The following is a 15,524-nucleotide window of genomic DNA, read 5'->3' on the forward strand; positions in this document are numbered from 1 at the left end:
TTGGTTCATAGTGTTTTTTTGCTGACACACCTTCTTATCAAAAATCTAACCAATTGCGCGCCGAATACCCAAATAATATTCCAGAATAAACCAATCAGAGCAAGTGAGTGCTTCACATATAATTAGAAAAAACGTCCCGCGTGGTTAAAATATCGGCGTGGTTGATATCAGCAATGCGTCAACTCGTTGTATCAGGATTGGTTCCTGCTCATTCATTGAATAAAGATAAAGTCGCTTTAACGGAATGATGCAAAGAGGTGCAAAACATGCCTGACATGCCTAACGTTATTCCCAAACAAGCCATAGGTCAATTGTAACCAAGTAATAACCAGTCATCGAGGGGAAATCTGCAAACAGGGGAGACTTCCTTGTGAGATGCCAATGTGATATGTTGATGATAAAGGGGAAACAGCAAGAGCTGTGACGTAGTTAGCTTCAACCGCATTTGAGGATTCTGATGGGACATTGGTATAAACAGACCAAGAAGCTATGATGTAGCCTGCCAGCGAGTCAGCCAGTGTGCAATCATGGGGCAGGCACACTACCAACTGTGACACAAAGGCATAGACCTCTTGGCAGCGGCGGTAGTAACGTTAGTCTATGACACATATAGAGAATGAGTAAGCGTAATGTTTACTGTTCATTTTTGTTTATTTCACTTTTGTATATTTTCTACTTCACTTGCTTTGGCAATGTTAACATATGTTTCCCATGAATTGAATTGAAATGAGTGAGTTTCATACAGGAAGGTACAGGGACTAAATACAGTCCAGGGAGGTTTCATACCCAAGATAATATTTTTTTCAATTGAAATTAAATACAATTTTCTCCCTACTCAAGTCTACCTACTTAATATGATTTAGTAATGATCATTGCCGCTCAGTCTGACTGACTTATATGTAGGCTGGATGATGGCCTATGATGTGTATGTTGGCAACGATTTCCTTTTTAATACGGCACATTTGTTTTTACTTTTTAACTCTACATTTTTAGGAAAGGGCTCGTTTCACGGTAAAGTCTGCACCTGTTGTATTCTGCGCGAGTGGCAAATAAAATGTGATGTGAACTTGGCATATATTGTAAACCGATATTATGGTTTCTATTGCAAGTGTACTACCCAGTGGCAACACACGAGGGCAGTATAGATGAGGGAGGAATGGTTTATGTGGATAACGTTATTCAGATGCCATGTGCACAGTTTCCAGCAACTGGGTGTGCCCAAGCCTGAGAAATAGTGTGCTGGTGACCAACATAGATATTACGAATGATAGTGGGCAAATCCCCCAACCGACAAGGTGAAACATTTGTCGATGTGCCCATGAGCAAGGCACTTAACCGTAACTGCCCCATGGTCACTGATAATGGCAGACCATGGCCATGACCCCACTCTCCGAGGGTTTCTCAGGAAGAGAAGGATATGCAAAAAACACATTTCCAATAACCACATGTGTAAAATACACACTTGTACATGACAAATATAGGCAGAAACCAAATGATTATAATAAAATGATGTTGTGTAAAGATCTGTTGGACTACTTTACATGACTGGAACATTGTCCTCTATATCTAACCCAGTGTACAGTTTGCTGTAGAAGAAGTATCAGTTATGCAGCTGTTTCCTCTGTCCATCCAGCTCTGGTTTCTGTTGTTGTAATTGAGTCTTATGACTGTCTCAAGATCAGCCCAGGGGAACTGAGTCTGTGCTACACATTGAACTCTGACACCACATTTAGCAACACACAATGTCATCTGAATTTGGCCTGATACTGTGCTGGTATGTGGGTATGTGTGCATGAACCCACAGAACCATAGAATGATCATGGAAAACGACTAATTCTGTGGAGGGAGTGTGTGTGCTACTGAATGGAGGATATGTTTTTGCAAACAGTAGCAATGCAGTCCAAAGTGTATTAAATGTGGGCTATCCTGACTTCAGTAGCAATGCAGTCTAAAGTATATTAAATGTGGGCTATCCTGGCTTCAGTAGCAATGCAGTCCAAAGTGTATTAAATGTGGGCTATCCTGACTTCAGTAGCAATGCAGTCCAAAGTGTATTAAATGTGGGCTATCCTGACTTCAGTAGCAATGCAGTCCAAAGTGTATTAAATGTGGGCTATCCTGACTTCAGTAGCAATGCAGTCCAAAGTATATTAAATGTGGGCTATCCTGACTTCAGTAAATGCAGTGCAGTCCAAAGTATATTAAATGTGGGCTATCCTGACTTCAATAGCAATGCAGTCCAAAGTGTATTAAATGTGGGCTATCCTCACTTCAGTAGCAATGCAGTCCAAAGTGTATTAAATGTGGGCTATCCAAAGTGTATTAAATGTGGGCCTCACTTCAGTAGCAATGCAGTCCAAAGTATATTAAATGTGGGCTATCCTCACTTCAGTAGCAATGCAGTCCAAAGTGTATTAAATGTGGGCTATCCTGACTTCAGTAGCAATGCAGTCCAAAGTGTATTAAATGTGGGCTATCCTGACTTCAGTAGCAATGCAGTCCAAAGTGTATTAAATGTGGGCTATCCTGACTTCAGTAGCAATGCAGTCCAAAGTGTATTAAATGTGGGCTATCCTGACTTCAGTAGCAATGCAGTCCAAAGTGTATTAAATGTGGGCTATCCTGACTTCAGTAGCAATGCAGTCCAAAGTGTATTAAATGTGGGCTATCCTCACTTCAGTAGCAATGCAGTCCAAAGTGTATTAAATGTGGGCTATCCTGACTTCAATAGCAATGCAGTCCAAAGTATATTAAATGTGGGCTATCCTGACTTCAGTAGCAATGCAGTCCAAAGTATATTAAATGTGGGCTATCCTGACTTCAGTAGCAATGCAGTCCAAAGTGTATTAAATGTGGGCTATCCTGACTTCAGTAGCAATGCAGTCCAAAGTATATTAAATGTGGGCTATCCTGACTTCAGTAGCAATGCAGTCCAAAGTATATTAAATGTGGGCTATCCTGACTTCAGTAGCAATGCAGTCCAAAGTGTATTAAATGTGGGCTATCCTGACTTCAGTAGCAATGCAGTCCAAAGTGTATTAAATGTGGGCTATCCTGACTTCAATAGCAATGCAGTCCAAAGTGTATTAAATGTGGGCTATCCTGACTTCAGTAGCAATGCAGTCCAAAGTATATTAAATGTGGGCTATCCTGTATTCCAAAGTATATTAAATGTGGGCTAGTCCAATTAAATGTGGGCTATCCTGACTTCAGTAGCAATGCAGTCCAAAGTGTATTAAATGTGGGCTATCCTCACTTCAATAGCAATGCAGTCCAAAGTATATTAAATGTGGGCTATCCTCACTTCAGTAGCAATGCAGTCCAAAGTGTATTAAATGTCCAAAGTGTATTAAATGGCTATCCTGACTTCAGTAGCAATGCAGTCCAAAGTGTATTAAATGTGGGCTATCCTCACTTCAGTAGCAATGCAGTCCAAAGTGTATTAAATGTGGGCTATCCTGACTTCAGTAGCAATGCAGTCCAAAGTATATTAAATGTGGGCTATCCTGACTTCAGTAGCAATGCAGTCCAAAGTATATTAAATGTGGGCTATCCTGACTTCAGTAGCAATGCAGTCCAAAGTATATTAAATGTGGGCTATCCTGACTTCAGTAGCAATGCAGTCCAAAGTGTATTAAATGTGGACTATCCTCACTTCAATAGCAATGCAGTCCAAAGTATATTAAATGTGGGCTATCCTGACTTCAGTAGCAATGCAGTCCAAAGTATATTAAATGTGGGCTATCCTGACTTCAGTAGCAATGCAGTCCAAAGTGTATTAAATGTGGGCTATCCTCACTTCAGTAGCAATGCAGTCCAAAGTATATTAAATGTGGGCTATCCTCACTTCAGTAGCAATGCAGTCCAAAGTGTATTAAATGTGGGCTATCCTGACTTCAGTAGCAATGTGTATTAAAGTGGGCCAAAGTGCAATTAAATGTATTAAATGGGCTATCCTCACTTCAGTAGCAATGCAGTCCAAAGTGTATTAAATGTGGGCTATCCCACTTCAGTAGCAATGCAGTCCAAAGTGTATTAAATGTGGGGCTATCCTCAAAGTGTATTAAACTTCAGTAGCAATGCAGTCCAAAGTGTATTAAATGTGGGCTATCCTCACTTCAGTAGCAATGCAGTCCAAAGTGTATTAAATGTGGGCTATCCTCACTTCAGTAGCAATGCAGTCCAAAGTATATTAAATGTGGGCTATCCTCACTTCAGTAGCAATGCAGTCCAAAGTATATTAAATGTGGGCTATCCTCACTTCAATAGCAATGCAGTCCAAAGTATATTAAATGTGGGCTATCCTCACTTCAGTAGCAATGCAGTCCAAAGTATATTAAATGTGGGCTGTCCTCCCTTCAATAGCAATGCAGTCCAAAGTGTATTAAATGTGGGCTATCCTGACTTCAGTAGCAATGCAGTCCAAAGTATATTAAATGTGGGCTATCCTCACTTCCCACAGCTGTGCATCGCCTCGTTATTCCCCACTAATGGTGTTCTATTACATCATCATCATGGCTCATGTAGGCTTCTCCCATGTTCCTAGAGAACAGGGACAGCTTGGCCTTGGCAGAATAACACTTCAAGAACAGCTCCTCGATTACAGATGAGGAGATGCTGATCTATCGGCCTCCATCTCCAAATTCACAGAAAAGCCACATCCTGTGCCACAGCCTACTGTTGTTTGTCACTGCTTAACTTGGAGTTCCTTTGAGGTAACCACTGTGTCTTTGGTGTTACAGATAAGGATTAGATTCGACTGTATCTTAGGCTAGGTTGAGGAGTGATATTGCAATGAGGAGGAGTTGAAGACAAGGTTTCCAGTTCAGAGTATTGATTAACTAACTAAAAACGCATAGCACAAAGACACTGGAGCATATTGGGGATAGAATCGAGATATGGAATAGATTTTAAGGCCGGTAGGTATGGTTGTGTGATACAAGTTGTGGTTTTTAGTCAGGTCACGCACAACAAAAGGAAATGCAAAATAATTGGGCCACCTCATAGACGGGTTGGTTATTTCTAGCAACAAAATGGACGCGTGCGTGCCCAATCATAGCCGCGAGAAGTAATTTGGGGTGGGGGTGGTGCAATTTTTGAGCCAGTATATCGGTCCGCTAATACAGAATTAGTAAGGGCCCAGCGCACTACTTTTGTGAAAAAACTAAATGTATTTGAGAGTTTACCAGCATTTGCATCTTGAGTCTGATAATTATCTGCACAAAACAGTTGATCTGAAAATAGTTGCTTGATGTAGTGAGCGCATACATTTTCATAATGCCCCCCTGTGGGAATCAAACCCACAACCCTGGCATTGCAAGGGCCATGCTTTACCAACTGAGGCACATTATCACATCACATAATCACAAGCCACTTGATGTCTCGATGTACTCAGTTACTGTATTGTGCACTTTTTCTTCATGTTTATGGAAAGTGTACAGGTACAAACCTAGATGACCAGCCTAGGTACAATACACTAATGTACATTTACATTAAGTGGTCTGTAAGGATGTTAAATTAATACTGCACAAAAAGTGGTTATTTGATCAAGAAAAATATTTTATTTGATGTGAATGTTTTGTGTCGTTGCCCATAACTTTGCACCTTTTGATGTCAATGTTTGAGAACAGGGTTTAGCTCTTTCTGGAATCCATTAGAATGACAATAGCAGAGAAGAGAAAGGGACAGGGCAACAACTCTTACAATTCCAACTATTGAAACCTGCAAGATACTCTTCTTAATTATAAAACTACCTTTCTTGAGCAAAGCAGAGATGCTGAAAAAAATGTTTTGCCCCCACTACAGACATCTATATCAGTCCGATAATACTAGTAAAGGCCCAGTGCTGTCACGCCCTGACCGTAGAGATCCTTTAATTCCCTATGTTTGTTTGGTCAGGGCGTGACTCGGGTGGGAAACTCTATGTTCTGTGTTTCTATGTTTTGGCCGGGTATGGTTCTCAATCAGGGACAGCTGTCTATCGTTGTCTCTGATTGGGAATCATACTTAGGCAGCCTTTTTCCCTTTTGTATTTGTGGGTAGTTGACTCTGTTAGTGGCCTGTATAGCCCTAGTAAGCTTTGCGGTCGGTTTTGTTGGCGACATTTATTATAAAGAAAAATGTAAGCTCACCACGCTGCACCTTGGTCCGGTCATTTCCACGAACGATGGCGATCGTGACAAGTGCACTACTTTTATGAAAAATATTAGATTTTTCAGGGGGTTGCTGCAGCACCCTCAGCACCCCTTCTTTCTATGGCTATGAGTGTAAATATGGGGCAAAACAGACAAGGTTGGATTAGATTGTTGACAACATGTAAACTGTATTTAATCTCCAATGTTTATTGAAAACAAATACATTTGTACAATGAACAATTGTTGTCTCTCAAATACATTGTTACAGTTGTTAGCTAGCTAGCCATTAATTTGCCACATTAGCACAGACATGAGATCAGTCAAAAAAACTCAAAACAACATAAAACTAGCCTACGATTCCCCATACGGCAATTTCTTGTCATTATCACTAGTTATCTGGCCAATCAGAATCACAACAACTCATGGACTTCTGCCCCATTGAAGCTTGCACATCATTTTTGTGACATTGTCAGTTAAATGGTCTATGTTGCCACAAACACTCAACTAATACTGAGGTAAAACAAGCTGCTTATATACCAGAGGAAGGGAGAGGAATGGTGATTAGCAGTGAGTTCAGAGGTAAGTTCAGTTCACTTGAACGTTTGCTACATTGTGGAACAGTTTGCTTGATGCCTACAGTGAAAAGCCTACAAGAGGAATATCCTCTGTGTGGACACGTTTTCATATTGTATTGGACTAAGATGAGAAGAACTTTGGAGTGGCCAAATGCAGGCTACTGTGAAACTCACTATTCAGGTAGATTGCAATTTTGGAATTTACATTTATTTATTTTTGTATTTGTAATTTGTTTTATCATTATTGTTATTGTATATCATGGTTAATATTGTTAGCCTATTTATTAATCAAAATAAGTTATTTAAATATGCCAAATTTTGACATTTCATTGGCTAAATTTAGTTAGATCTGTCTTTTTAATTGTGTGATCCGTATTTAGTTTAAGATAGATTATAAGTAGGCCTGTTGTAAAATAAATAACAGTAGGCTATTGCTGTCATGTGTTGGGTATGGTAGGCACTAGCGGTTTGGGTAATTGCTGCAATATAGCCTGTTCAAAACATTTGTGGTGTCATGACTCTCCTGTGAGGATCTGAAGGATCAGGTTACAGTGGGTCCTCTCTACAGCTCCCCCTCTCTCCCACAGAGGTGGAGGGGGACGCTTTATGGCGGTTGTAAAATACTCTGCTTCTGGCTCTGTAGTATCGAGATTGGAACGTCTGTGGAACACAGAGAGACACTTGGTCATCAAAAGGTTGAATAATTGAACAGTATTTCTGTATTCCAAGCAGTTGGAGTGGTCCGTGGACACTTAAGGACAGTCATGTCTAGTTTGTTTCATTTGGTGACCTCATGAAGGACAGGAGACACATATTACTGTTTCTTTGTTTGTATACACTTCTCAATTATGGGGGACGCATCTGAATATTGTATAAAATAAATTATTGAGTATAGAAATACTTTTGGAAAGATAACAATGTGATCTTAGTCTTCTAAATGAGAATTGTTTTTCATAGTAACTTAGGATCAGTCAGTGGCCACGCCCCCATGAGCACAGACATTACATGGCGTCATGGAACGCCCCCTTTTCTACTAAGTATAAAACCCACTTCCGACAAAATTTACATTAGACCAGAAAACATGGAGCTGCCGCTACATGTTGAAGTGGTTGGCAACTTTACCAAAGGACAAGGCCAGAGAACGTGGAGATCATCCCCATACTGAAATGGTTATTAAGAAATCTACAAACGAAAGACCAATTATTCAGGCTGCAGCTGTTTAAATTCTTTAGTCTGGTAAACACAACCGGTCGAACGACCAAATGGTACTCTGAAATATCCATTATAACAAACTACAACTACGAAAGACTTGGATCTCTGGTGGACCATCCAGAGACTTTCTGTCGAGTGACTATCCAGCAGACAGACCGGCACTCGCAGAAAGGGACAACAAAGGCATACACTCATAAATATGTGAATTGCAATTTATTTTCAAATGAGCGGTTGTTCATGTTCAAAGTATAAGCATTCCCATGAGTGTAGTGTAGTCGACGTAGGTCCACTCTGAGTTTCCCGCTCTTGAGCTGACCCCACCCCTTTCCTTTGTCTACCAAGTCATCATATCGGCATAGCCCACTAGGGACTTTTCAGTGTATCCTGTCAGTGTATATCAAACCATGTATAACTATTGTGTGTGTTTATGTATTTCTGTGATTGATTAGTTAGTTAGTAAATAAGTAATTAAACAATTTTGTATATCGCTGATTCATGATTTCAGATGCTAGGGTTTGTGCAGATATCCAAGGGTTTGCGGCATTCAGGAATGAGAATGATGAGGTAATAATACATTGATAGAAGACTGTAATTGATAAGATAATAAAATATCTGTAGAGTTATATTTGGGAAATTGCAACTCTATAAACAACATTTTCCCGTGGTGCCCCGACTTCCTAGTTAATTACTTGATTTGATAATATAACAGTCTTCACACTTACAACAATAGCAAACGTTACGACAGTTGCTAAAACCAGTTTGCAAGTGTTCTGTTTCATTCTGTTGAGACATTTTCTTTGGCCAATTTAAGTTCTAACTGTAATTCTGTGTTTGCGGCAACATAATAGCGTACTCATATTTTCCCTATAAACAATGGCCTGACTTAGTTTTGATATTACCTTAATAAGTTTAGAAGCATTTCTGAAGGTGTGGTGTGGCTATAATGAAGCTTTAGCTACTACAGGCCTATGATATGAAGGCAGTGAGAACCTGGGCTCCAACTGGCTCTGACATTTGAACTTGAGGTCAGGAAGACGTTTAAGGCCTACCAGAGTTACTCCAATATTCTACCAATATAATGCTTATCTTTATACAAAATATTCTGATCGAAAATGAATGAAGTAGCCTCCTTCTGTAGGTCTTTATCTGTATATTAGACGCAGTAGCTGTCGGACATAAAGAAATGCATGTTGGTGTTGCAGCATGCCGCTGGCATCTCTCTCTCTCTCTCTATCTCTCGGGGCGAGTCCTAAGCTTCTCTTCCTTTGTATATATTTTATGTTATTATTTTTTTGTAACATCATACAGTGGACATCTAAGCCTATAGGCCTTTGCATGCAATGCCCTGATGTATTTAGTGGTCAAAACTCTGACAGCTGAACCATGAGATGGACAATTATTGTTTTAAGAAAGTACAAAATAAAACAAAACAGGCTATAAAACCCTGGCACATACCCTGGCAAACATGTTCTGTAAGGCAGGCCGACACTGGAATAAGTTGCTGAATGATACTATGAGGGCTTTGCAAAGGGGCTTTGTTGCATTATTTGTGTGACAAAAACAAATTTCCCGGATTTTTAACCTGTTCCCATGATTTTAAAATAAAGGCTCTGTTCTGGAACAGTATAGATCACGTTAGTTTGCGGTTCTGATTCTGTTCCTCAAAAAAAAAAAAATGGGTTATCGGTTCTGTTCCCTGAACCGGTTCCAACCGCTGGTTTGTACTGAACATCACGTTTCCCCAAAACGTTCTTGTAAGTTCTTGAACAGACTTTGAGGTTTGCTCCCGTTTGGTGGGTGTGGCGAATTGTGGCTTGAAACTTGACAGTGTTCCCCAACCCCTAACCAAACCCCTCCCCATTTTTCAACTGCTCATTCAGTACAGCACCGTTTCCGTTCAATTGAACATTCAGAACGTAAAGACGTACTGAACACAGCCCAGACTTTCTGATAACTGGGGACTCACGGTGACATTGTCAAAATCATATATATGATCATTGTGTGTTGAGTAGGGAATATGAGTATTATTTGACTAGATTTTTATTACGTGTGTTCTGGGTTGATTATTTGTGTGTGCCCGCGTGCATGAGGTCAGTGTGTATGCAAGAGAGAGAGTCTTGTTGATTATTTATATGAGTGATGTGTAAACAGAGCCCATTGCTGAGATACGGCCTAATTAATCAGTCTAGTGCTCAGTCCACCTATATTCACATAAACAAACCAATGGTCCCACCTCTCTCTCCCTGCGTCCTACACACACGCCAGAGCATTCTCACACACACCTCACAGATGCCCCACCACCACTGGCCAAAGTCACAGATAGACCACTTTACCCCCAACAAGCTAGTCCAGGAAATGTACTCTGTGTTGGGGAAATATCATGCCACCCTTTGACTAATAATAAGCATTTCTGCTTTATAGCTGATCTTAAAATGTGGTCCTGGGAAAGAGAGGCAGAGGCAGTCATAAGAGTCCGTTTCTTCTTTGATGGGGGCCAGCTTCCAAAATTCACTACTGTAAGACGATGTCAGCTTGTGACCACACCTTTTTTCTTCCATATCGTCCTACATAAAACTTGATCAATGATTTAAAACCAATTTTCAACTAAAAGCTACAATTTAATTTCCCCTAGTCAAAAGCTACAAAAGTTTGTCTGGCACCAAATATTTTGCTGTCTCCCAGGCAACAAGAAAGTGATTTCTACTTGTGTCTCTGGTCTTGTGGTCATCTACATCCTTTCCTCTGACTCACCCAAATATATTGTTATTATAAATAGATCATAAATAAACTTTCATTAATTATCTTCTCACTCTCAATCACCTTCAACTATGGACGTTTTATTTTCGTCCTCTCTTGCGTGCTAAATAGTTTATATCGCTTTTTAAAACTTATCTGTGATTGGTCCGTTTTTTGAGCGCCTATACTCCTATTGGTTTATCATAGCGTCACTCACATTTGGCTAGTGCACTTGACCATATAAGCTCGCCTGCTTGGTTCTACTGCAGTCTGAAGCCATCTAAGCATTCCTCAGCTGTGAACATTTGCGGTTTGTGCTGTCAAGATGAGTGTAAGTACAACATTTTATTTTACTGGTTTACAATGTCTGATATGTTAGTTCATTTGATTGTTGTCTGAAAAGTAGCCTACATGCAGTGCAAGTTCATAACGGTTCATGTTGGCGCTTTTAAACAGCTGTTGGGAAAATAATTATCCGATTTTAATAGCCTATGTTCTGTAGCCCAATGCAATAGAGCAATGTCCTCTCTAACAATGCCCTTTTCTAGTCAACCTTGTTGTCGATGCGTCTAAGAAGACTAATCAGACTTCTGGCATGGTAGATGGCGCGACTGTCTTGTTCAGGCTAGGTTTTATGACAGCACTCTTTATTCTTCTGCAGTGACTACAGATGAGAAGGGTGTCTCATTGCAATATCATTTGTAGTTCTATCATTTGCAAAAGTTAATTTTATTCTCTCAATGAATGATTTAAACTTATTGAAACTACTACTGATAACAGAGGTTGTGGACATAGGGCCTGGTGGGGCAGGCATGTAGAAGACAGACAGCAGTGATATGTTTGTTTTGGGGATTAATAAGATCCATGTGTCTTCTAAATAGTTCCTTATACTCTTAATACCTTCCATGTGATCTTTAGATATGATGATCTAATCAGTATGTACTAGTAGGGTTTGAATGGGTTGAACTATGGGGGTGCTTGGTACACCCTTAACAAATCAGGGAACCCATAAGCATAAGTATAGGATATCGATGTCTGCACCCCCAGCAGTGTTGATAAGATCGACTTTGGTCCGGACCACTATTTTTAGGGTGTTTAATTTGAACCCATATGTATTTAGTTGTGTGGGTACAGTTGGCTGGGTGGGAGTTATATGGGTACAGTAGGCAGTGTGGGATAGACTGCCTCTGATCAGAGTATGATCATGAACAGCATCACTGTGGGTTCAACCTGGGCCACACCCTACTGTTCCTGGACATTACAATCCACATTTAGTCAATAATATTACTTACTCCCTCACTTTTAACAGGAACTCAATGTGCAGCATAGTGTCTTGGACGTGACTAACAATGACTCTCCTTGGTCTTGTAATACAGTTAACTGTGTGTGTGAACACTCTCTGAGGTCTCTGGCTGTGTATAATAGTAAAGGCTTTGTTTCACCGTGGCTGTTTTGTGGTTACCATGGTAATCATAGATGTGTTGAGAGCAACAGGGTTAATTCTATTCAGATCTAAATGAATTCAAGTTACCGTAAACAGAAGTCAGAATAGATCGAGTAGCAGAGTGATGTTGTATCCAGTGAGCCAGTATGATCTTCCCCAAGCGGAGCTATAGGATATACCTACAGTAAACATCAGGTTAACAAGGGTTAGATTGGCTGTCATGTCCTGAGCTCAGTTGGTCGAACATTGTGCTTGCAACTCCAAGGTTGTTGGTTCGATTCCCACAGGGGACCAGTGTGAAAAATGTGTGCAGTTGCTCTGGATAAGAGCGTCTGCTATTTAATGACTATAATGTAAATGTCAGTCAGGTAAGCTTGATAGTAAGTAACGTATACAGCCAGGAGTTATCATGTGGATTTCCGAACTATGTATATCCACTCTACCCATTCTATTTCTGCATTGCCTGCAGCTGCAGCCCCAGCTGTCCTGTGTCTCTCAAACAGTGTGGGGAGGTATGTCTCACACTGGGATGGGAACTGCAGTCTGAAGTAGCACTGGGCTGCATGTAGCCAAGTCCAGCTAGCGCCGTAGATTTTGCACACAGTTTACATTAAAGAGGGAGGACTAACACGGAAAGAATGCAACACTTCACTATCGCCCCCTCTCTCTTTCCTCCCCTCTCTCTCTCTCTCTCTCTCTGAACTTTATACCACTTTCCCTATTTCTCATTTTTGTAACTTTTCTTTCTCTGTTGGTCTTTTCCACCCTCTACCCCTCCCTTTCTGCTCCTCTCTCTTTATTTCTCTCCTCTCTTTATTTCTCTCTCCGCCACATTCTTTATCTTATTTCTCTCTCCTCTACATTCTCTCCTCTCTTTATTTCTCTCTCCTCTACATTTTCTCTCTTGTCAGAATGTAGTCTTCTAGTCTGTGCCACACTAATAGAGCTCTAATGTTATATTATCCTGTTGTATTTCTGGATTGGATGTCAATGGGTTTGTGTCTGGCTCTGGACTGTTAAAGGCCTAATACTGTGTCCTACTGTGTGTGTCTTGTAAGCAATGATTTGGCACTTACTGTATGTTCAAAGTTACACGGAAAGCATTAAGTACACACTCCTATCCCCCAGTGACTTACAAGAAGTGCATTCAAGTAAGAAAGCTAAAACACATGTTCAGGGGTAAGGTGTGACAGTTGTTCTTGTCCAATGCCCACTGTTATGCTGACAGAAACAAAACCAAAGTACAAATGTTGATGTCATTTCCCTTTGAGGTTCCTGTTTGATTAGCTGCTGTTATCCAGGGTTATACAGTATATTATCGACCTGGTCTCTAGCTCAACTGGTTAACTATGTCTTCTGTCAGAGAAGGAACAGGGAGTTGCCAAGTGACAGAAATGGGTAACATTTACTACACACCACAGCCAATAGATGTCATATGGAAAGAAGGGCAACAATAAGAGGTCTATATGCAGCTCATTAACAGGACTGTATATGTGCAGACATACATCCTCTAAACACCATTTCCCCTGCCACATGTACAGATCACTCAGTACTTTGATCCTGTGCCGTGCCCAACCTCCATCGGTCCCATGTTGGCTGCCCACCATAATATGGACCCTGCGGAAAATGTGACTTCACTTAAGCCTTACTGAGTGTAACCCAGCCTTCCTTCCCCCATCATTTATGGACAGATTTAGCCTCCCCCTCCAAATTCCAATTCACTGCATGGAAAATGGGAACGCTGTCCAGGACTGGGATTTATAAAAAAATCTTTGGGCCGTTCCATAGATGGGAAAAGCTTTAATTAGAGACAGATGTTGTATTTGTTAGACTAATGGGTCTAGGATAAAAGTACAGGAAAGGGTTTAGCAAAGTGTAGCCATACTCTACAGCTCTCTACACCAGATCCACGTCCATCTACCTTACCCACTGAACACACACTGGTTGAATCAACGTTGTTCCACATCATTTTAATGTGGATTATACATTGAATTGACGTCTGGGTACTTACTATAACAATGGTTTGATAGAACCGTCTTTGTTTCAGAAGTTATAGGCCATAACTTATGGCCAATTACGTATTAACTATCAGCTAATTGCACCTTTTAATGTTTTTCAATTGATGTATTTCTCTCTCTCGGTCTCTCCCTTCTCTCTCTCCCTACAGGGTGTTGTGGTAAAGAACATGTCCTTCAAGGTGGGCCAGACTCTGACCATCACAGGGATCCCTAACTCTGAGGCAACACAGTGAGTAGCTAACCCCTCTTCAGACACAATTCATTGTCACTCCACTTCTCAGTCCGCAGCCTAGAGACCTCCTAGAGAAACTAGTCACTGTATCACGAGAATGATCCGTTCATATTCACAACATATATTATCAAACTACAATGAAAAGTTGATTATAGCTGTTTCTGTGTAATTATCAATCCAGACCCTTTTGTCCTGTAGGTTAAAGGAGGTTCCTTATCCCTTCTGTCTGTGTGCTCTCCTCTTCCTTTCCTGTAGTTTTGTCATCAATGTGGGCAACAGTGAGGATGACCTCGCCTTGCACATGAACCCTCGCTTCGACGCCCACGGAGACACCCGGGCCGTGGTGTGTAATTCCTACCATGGAGGCAAGTGGTGTGAGGAGCACAGAGAGGGAGGATTCCCCTTCAACCAGGGACAGGAGTTTAAGGTGAGAAATGACACTGTGTGTGTGTGGGTGTGGTGTGTGTGTGTTTGTTTCCAATTTAACCCATGCTGATGTAAATGTCCTCCTCTCTTCCCATATGTATAAGGGAGTTCTACTAGGGACCTCTGGTGGTAATAACTTGCAATCACTGCATCCCAAATACCTAAGCACCTCTTTGGATAAAAATGTGTAATTACTTCTCTGTCTCAGATAAATATCACCTTCACCAAGGAGCAGTTCCTAGTTTCTTTTCCCGACGGCTCTGAGATCCACTTCCCCAATCGCCAAGGAGACGAGAAGTATAAATACATGCACTTCGAGGGCGATGTCAGGATCCAGGGTGTCGAGATCAAGTAGACCAGTCGGAGTGGAGAAGAATCTTCCATTAGGCACTCAATTGGATCTTTAGCTTTCTTGTCTGGCTACTCATTGGCTTTCCAGAGGTCCACACACAAGCCTTATTCTCTGTTTTTTACTCACTCACCATAGTTTTAATGCTGCCATTCCTAACCAATGGATGGAGCCACTAACAGTGAAACCTGAAAGTAAAATAGACATTTTACAATAGCAGCACATTACAAGTTTGGAAGTGTTGAAATGGTTTTATTGAAGATAAATGTGTCTTTCATTAATGTGGAACAATCATTCCAGAAGTGGGTTAAGAAAAGTGCAAAGTATTTGTTCATTAAAATGATCTTTTTATGAACCATTTCAGATCGTTTCTTCCTTTGTGAAAATGTGTGATTTAT

The 15,524-nt window shown here is 40.7% G+C and overlaps 1 protein-coding gene across 1 annotated transcript; it reads left to right on the plus strand.

Annotated features, from left to right (window-relative positions):
- Positions 1-10,846: 10,846 nt before the first annotated feature.
- LOC112219553 (beta-galactoside-binding lectin) lies at positions 10,847-15,486 on the plus strand. The gene is made up of 4 exons (XM_024380892.2): positions 10,847-10,988; positions 14,269-14,348; positions 14,607-14,778; positions 14,986-15,486. The coding sequence occupies exons 1-4, from the start codon at positions 10,983-10,985 to the stop codon at positions 15,130-15,132; spliced, it is 405 nt and encodes a 134-aa protein (XP_024236660.1). The 5' UTR covers positions 10,847-10,982; the 3' UTR covers positions 15,133-15,486.
- Positions 15,487-15,524: the final 38 nt, after the last annotated feature.

The sequence above is a fragment of the Oncorhynchus tshawytscha genome, unplaced genomic scaffold (genome assembly GCF_018296145.1).
Source record: "Oncorhynchus tshawytscha isolate Ot180627B unplaced genomic scaffold, Otsh_v2.0 Un_contig_3121_pilon_pilon, whole genome shotgun sequence".
In the NCBI taxonomy this organism is placed as follows: domain Eukaryota; kingdom Metazoa; phylum Chordata; class Actinopteri; order Salmoniformes; family Salmonidae; genus Oncorhynchus; species Oncorhynchus tshawytscha.

Excerpts from the sequence above, each read along its gene's own strand:
- LOC112219553 (XM_024380892.2), top strand. Across the intron at positions 14,349-14,606 it reads CCTAACTCTGAGGCAACACA|TTTTGTCATCAATGTGGGCA; the intron begins GTGAGTAGCTAA and ends CCTTTCCTGTAG. Across the intron at positions 14,779-14,985 it reads ACCAGGGACAGGAGTTTAAG|ATAAATATCACCTTCACCAA; the intron begins GTGAGAAATGAC and ends TCTCTGTCTCAG.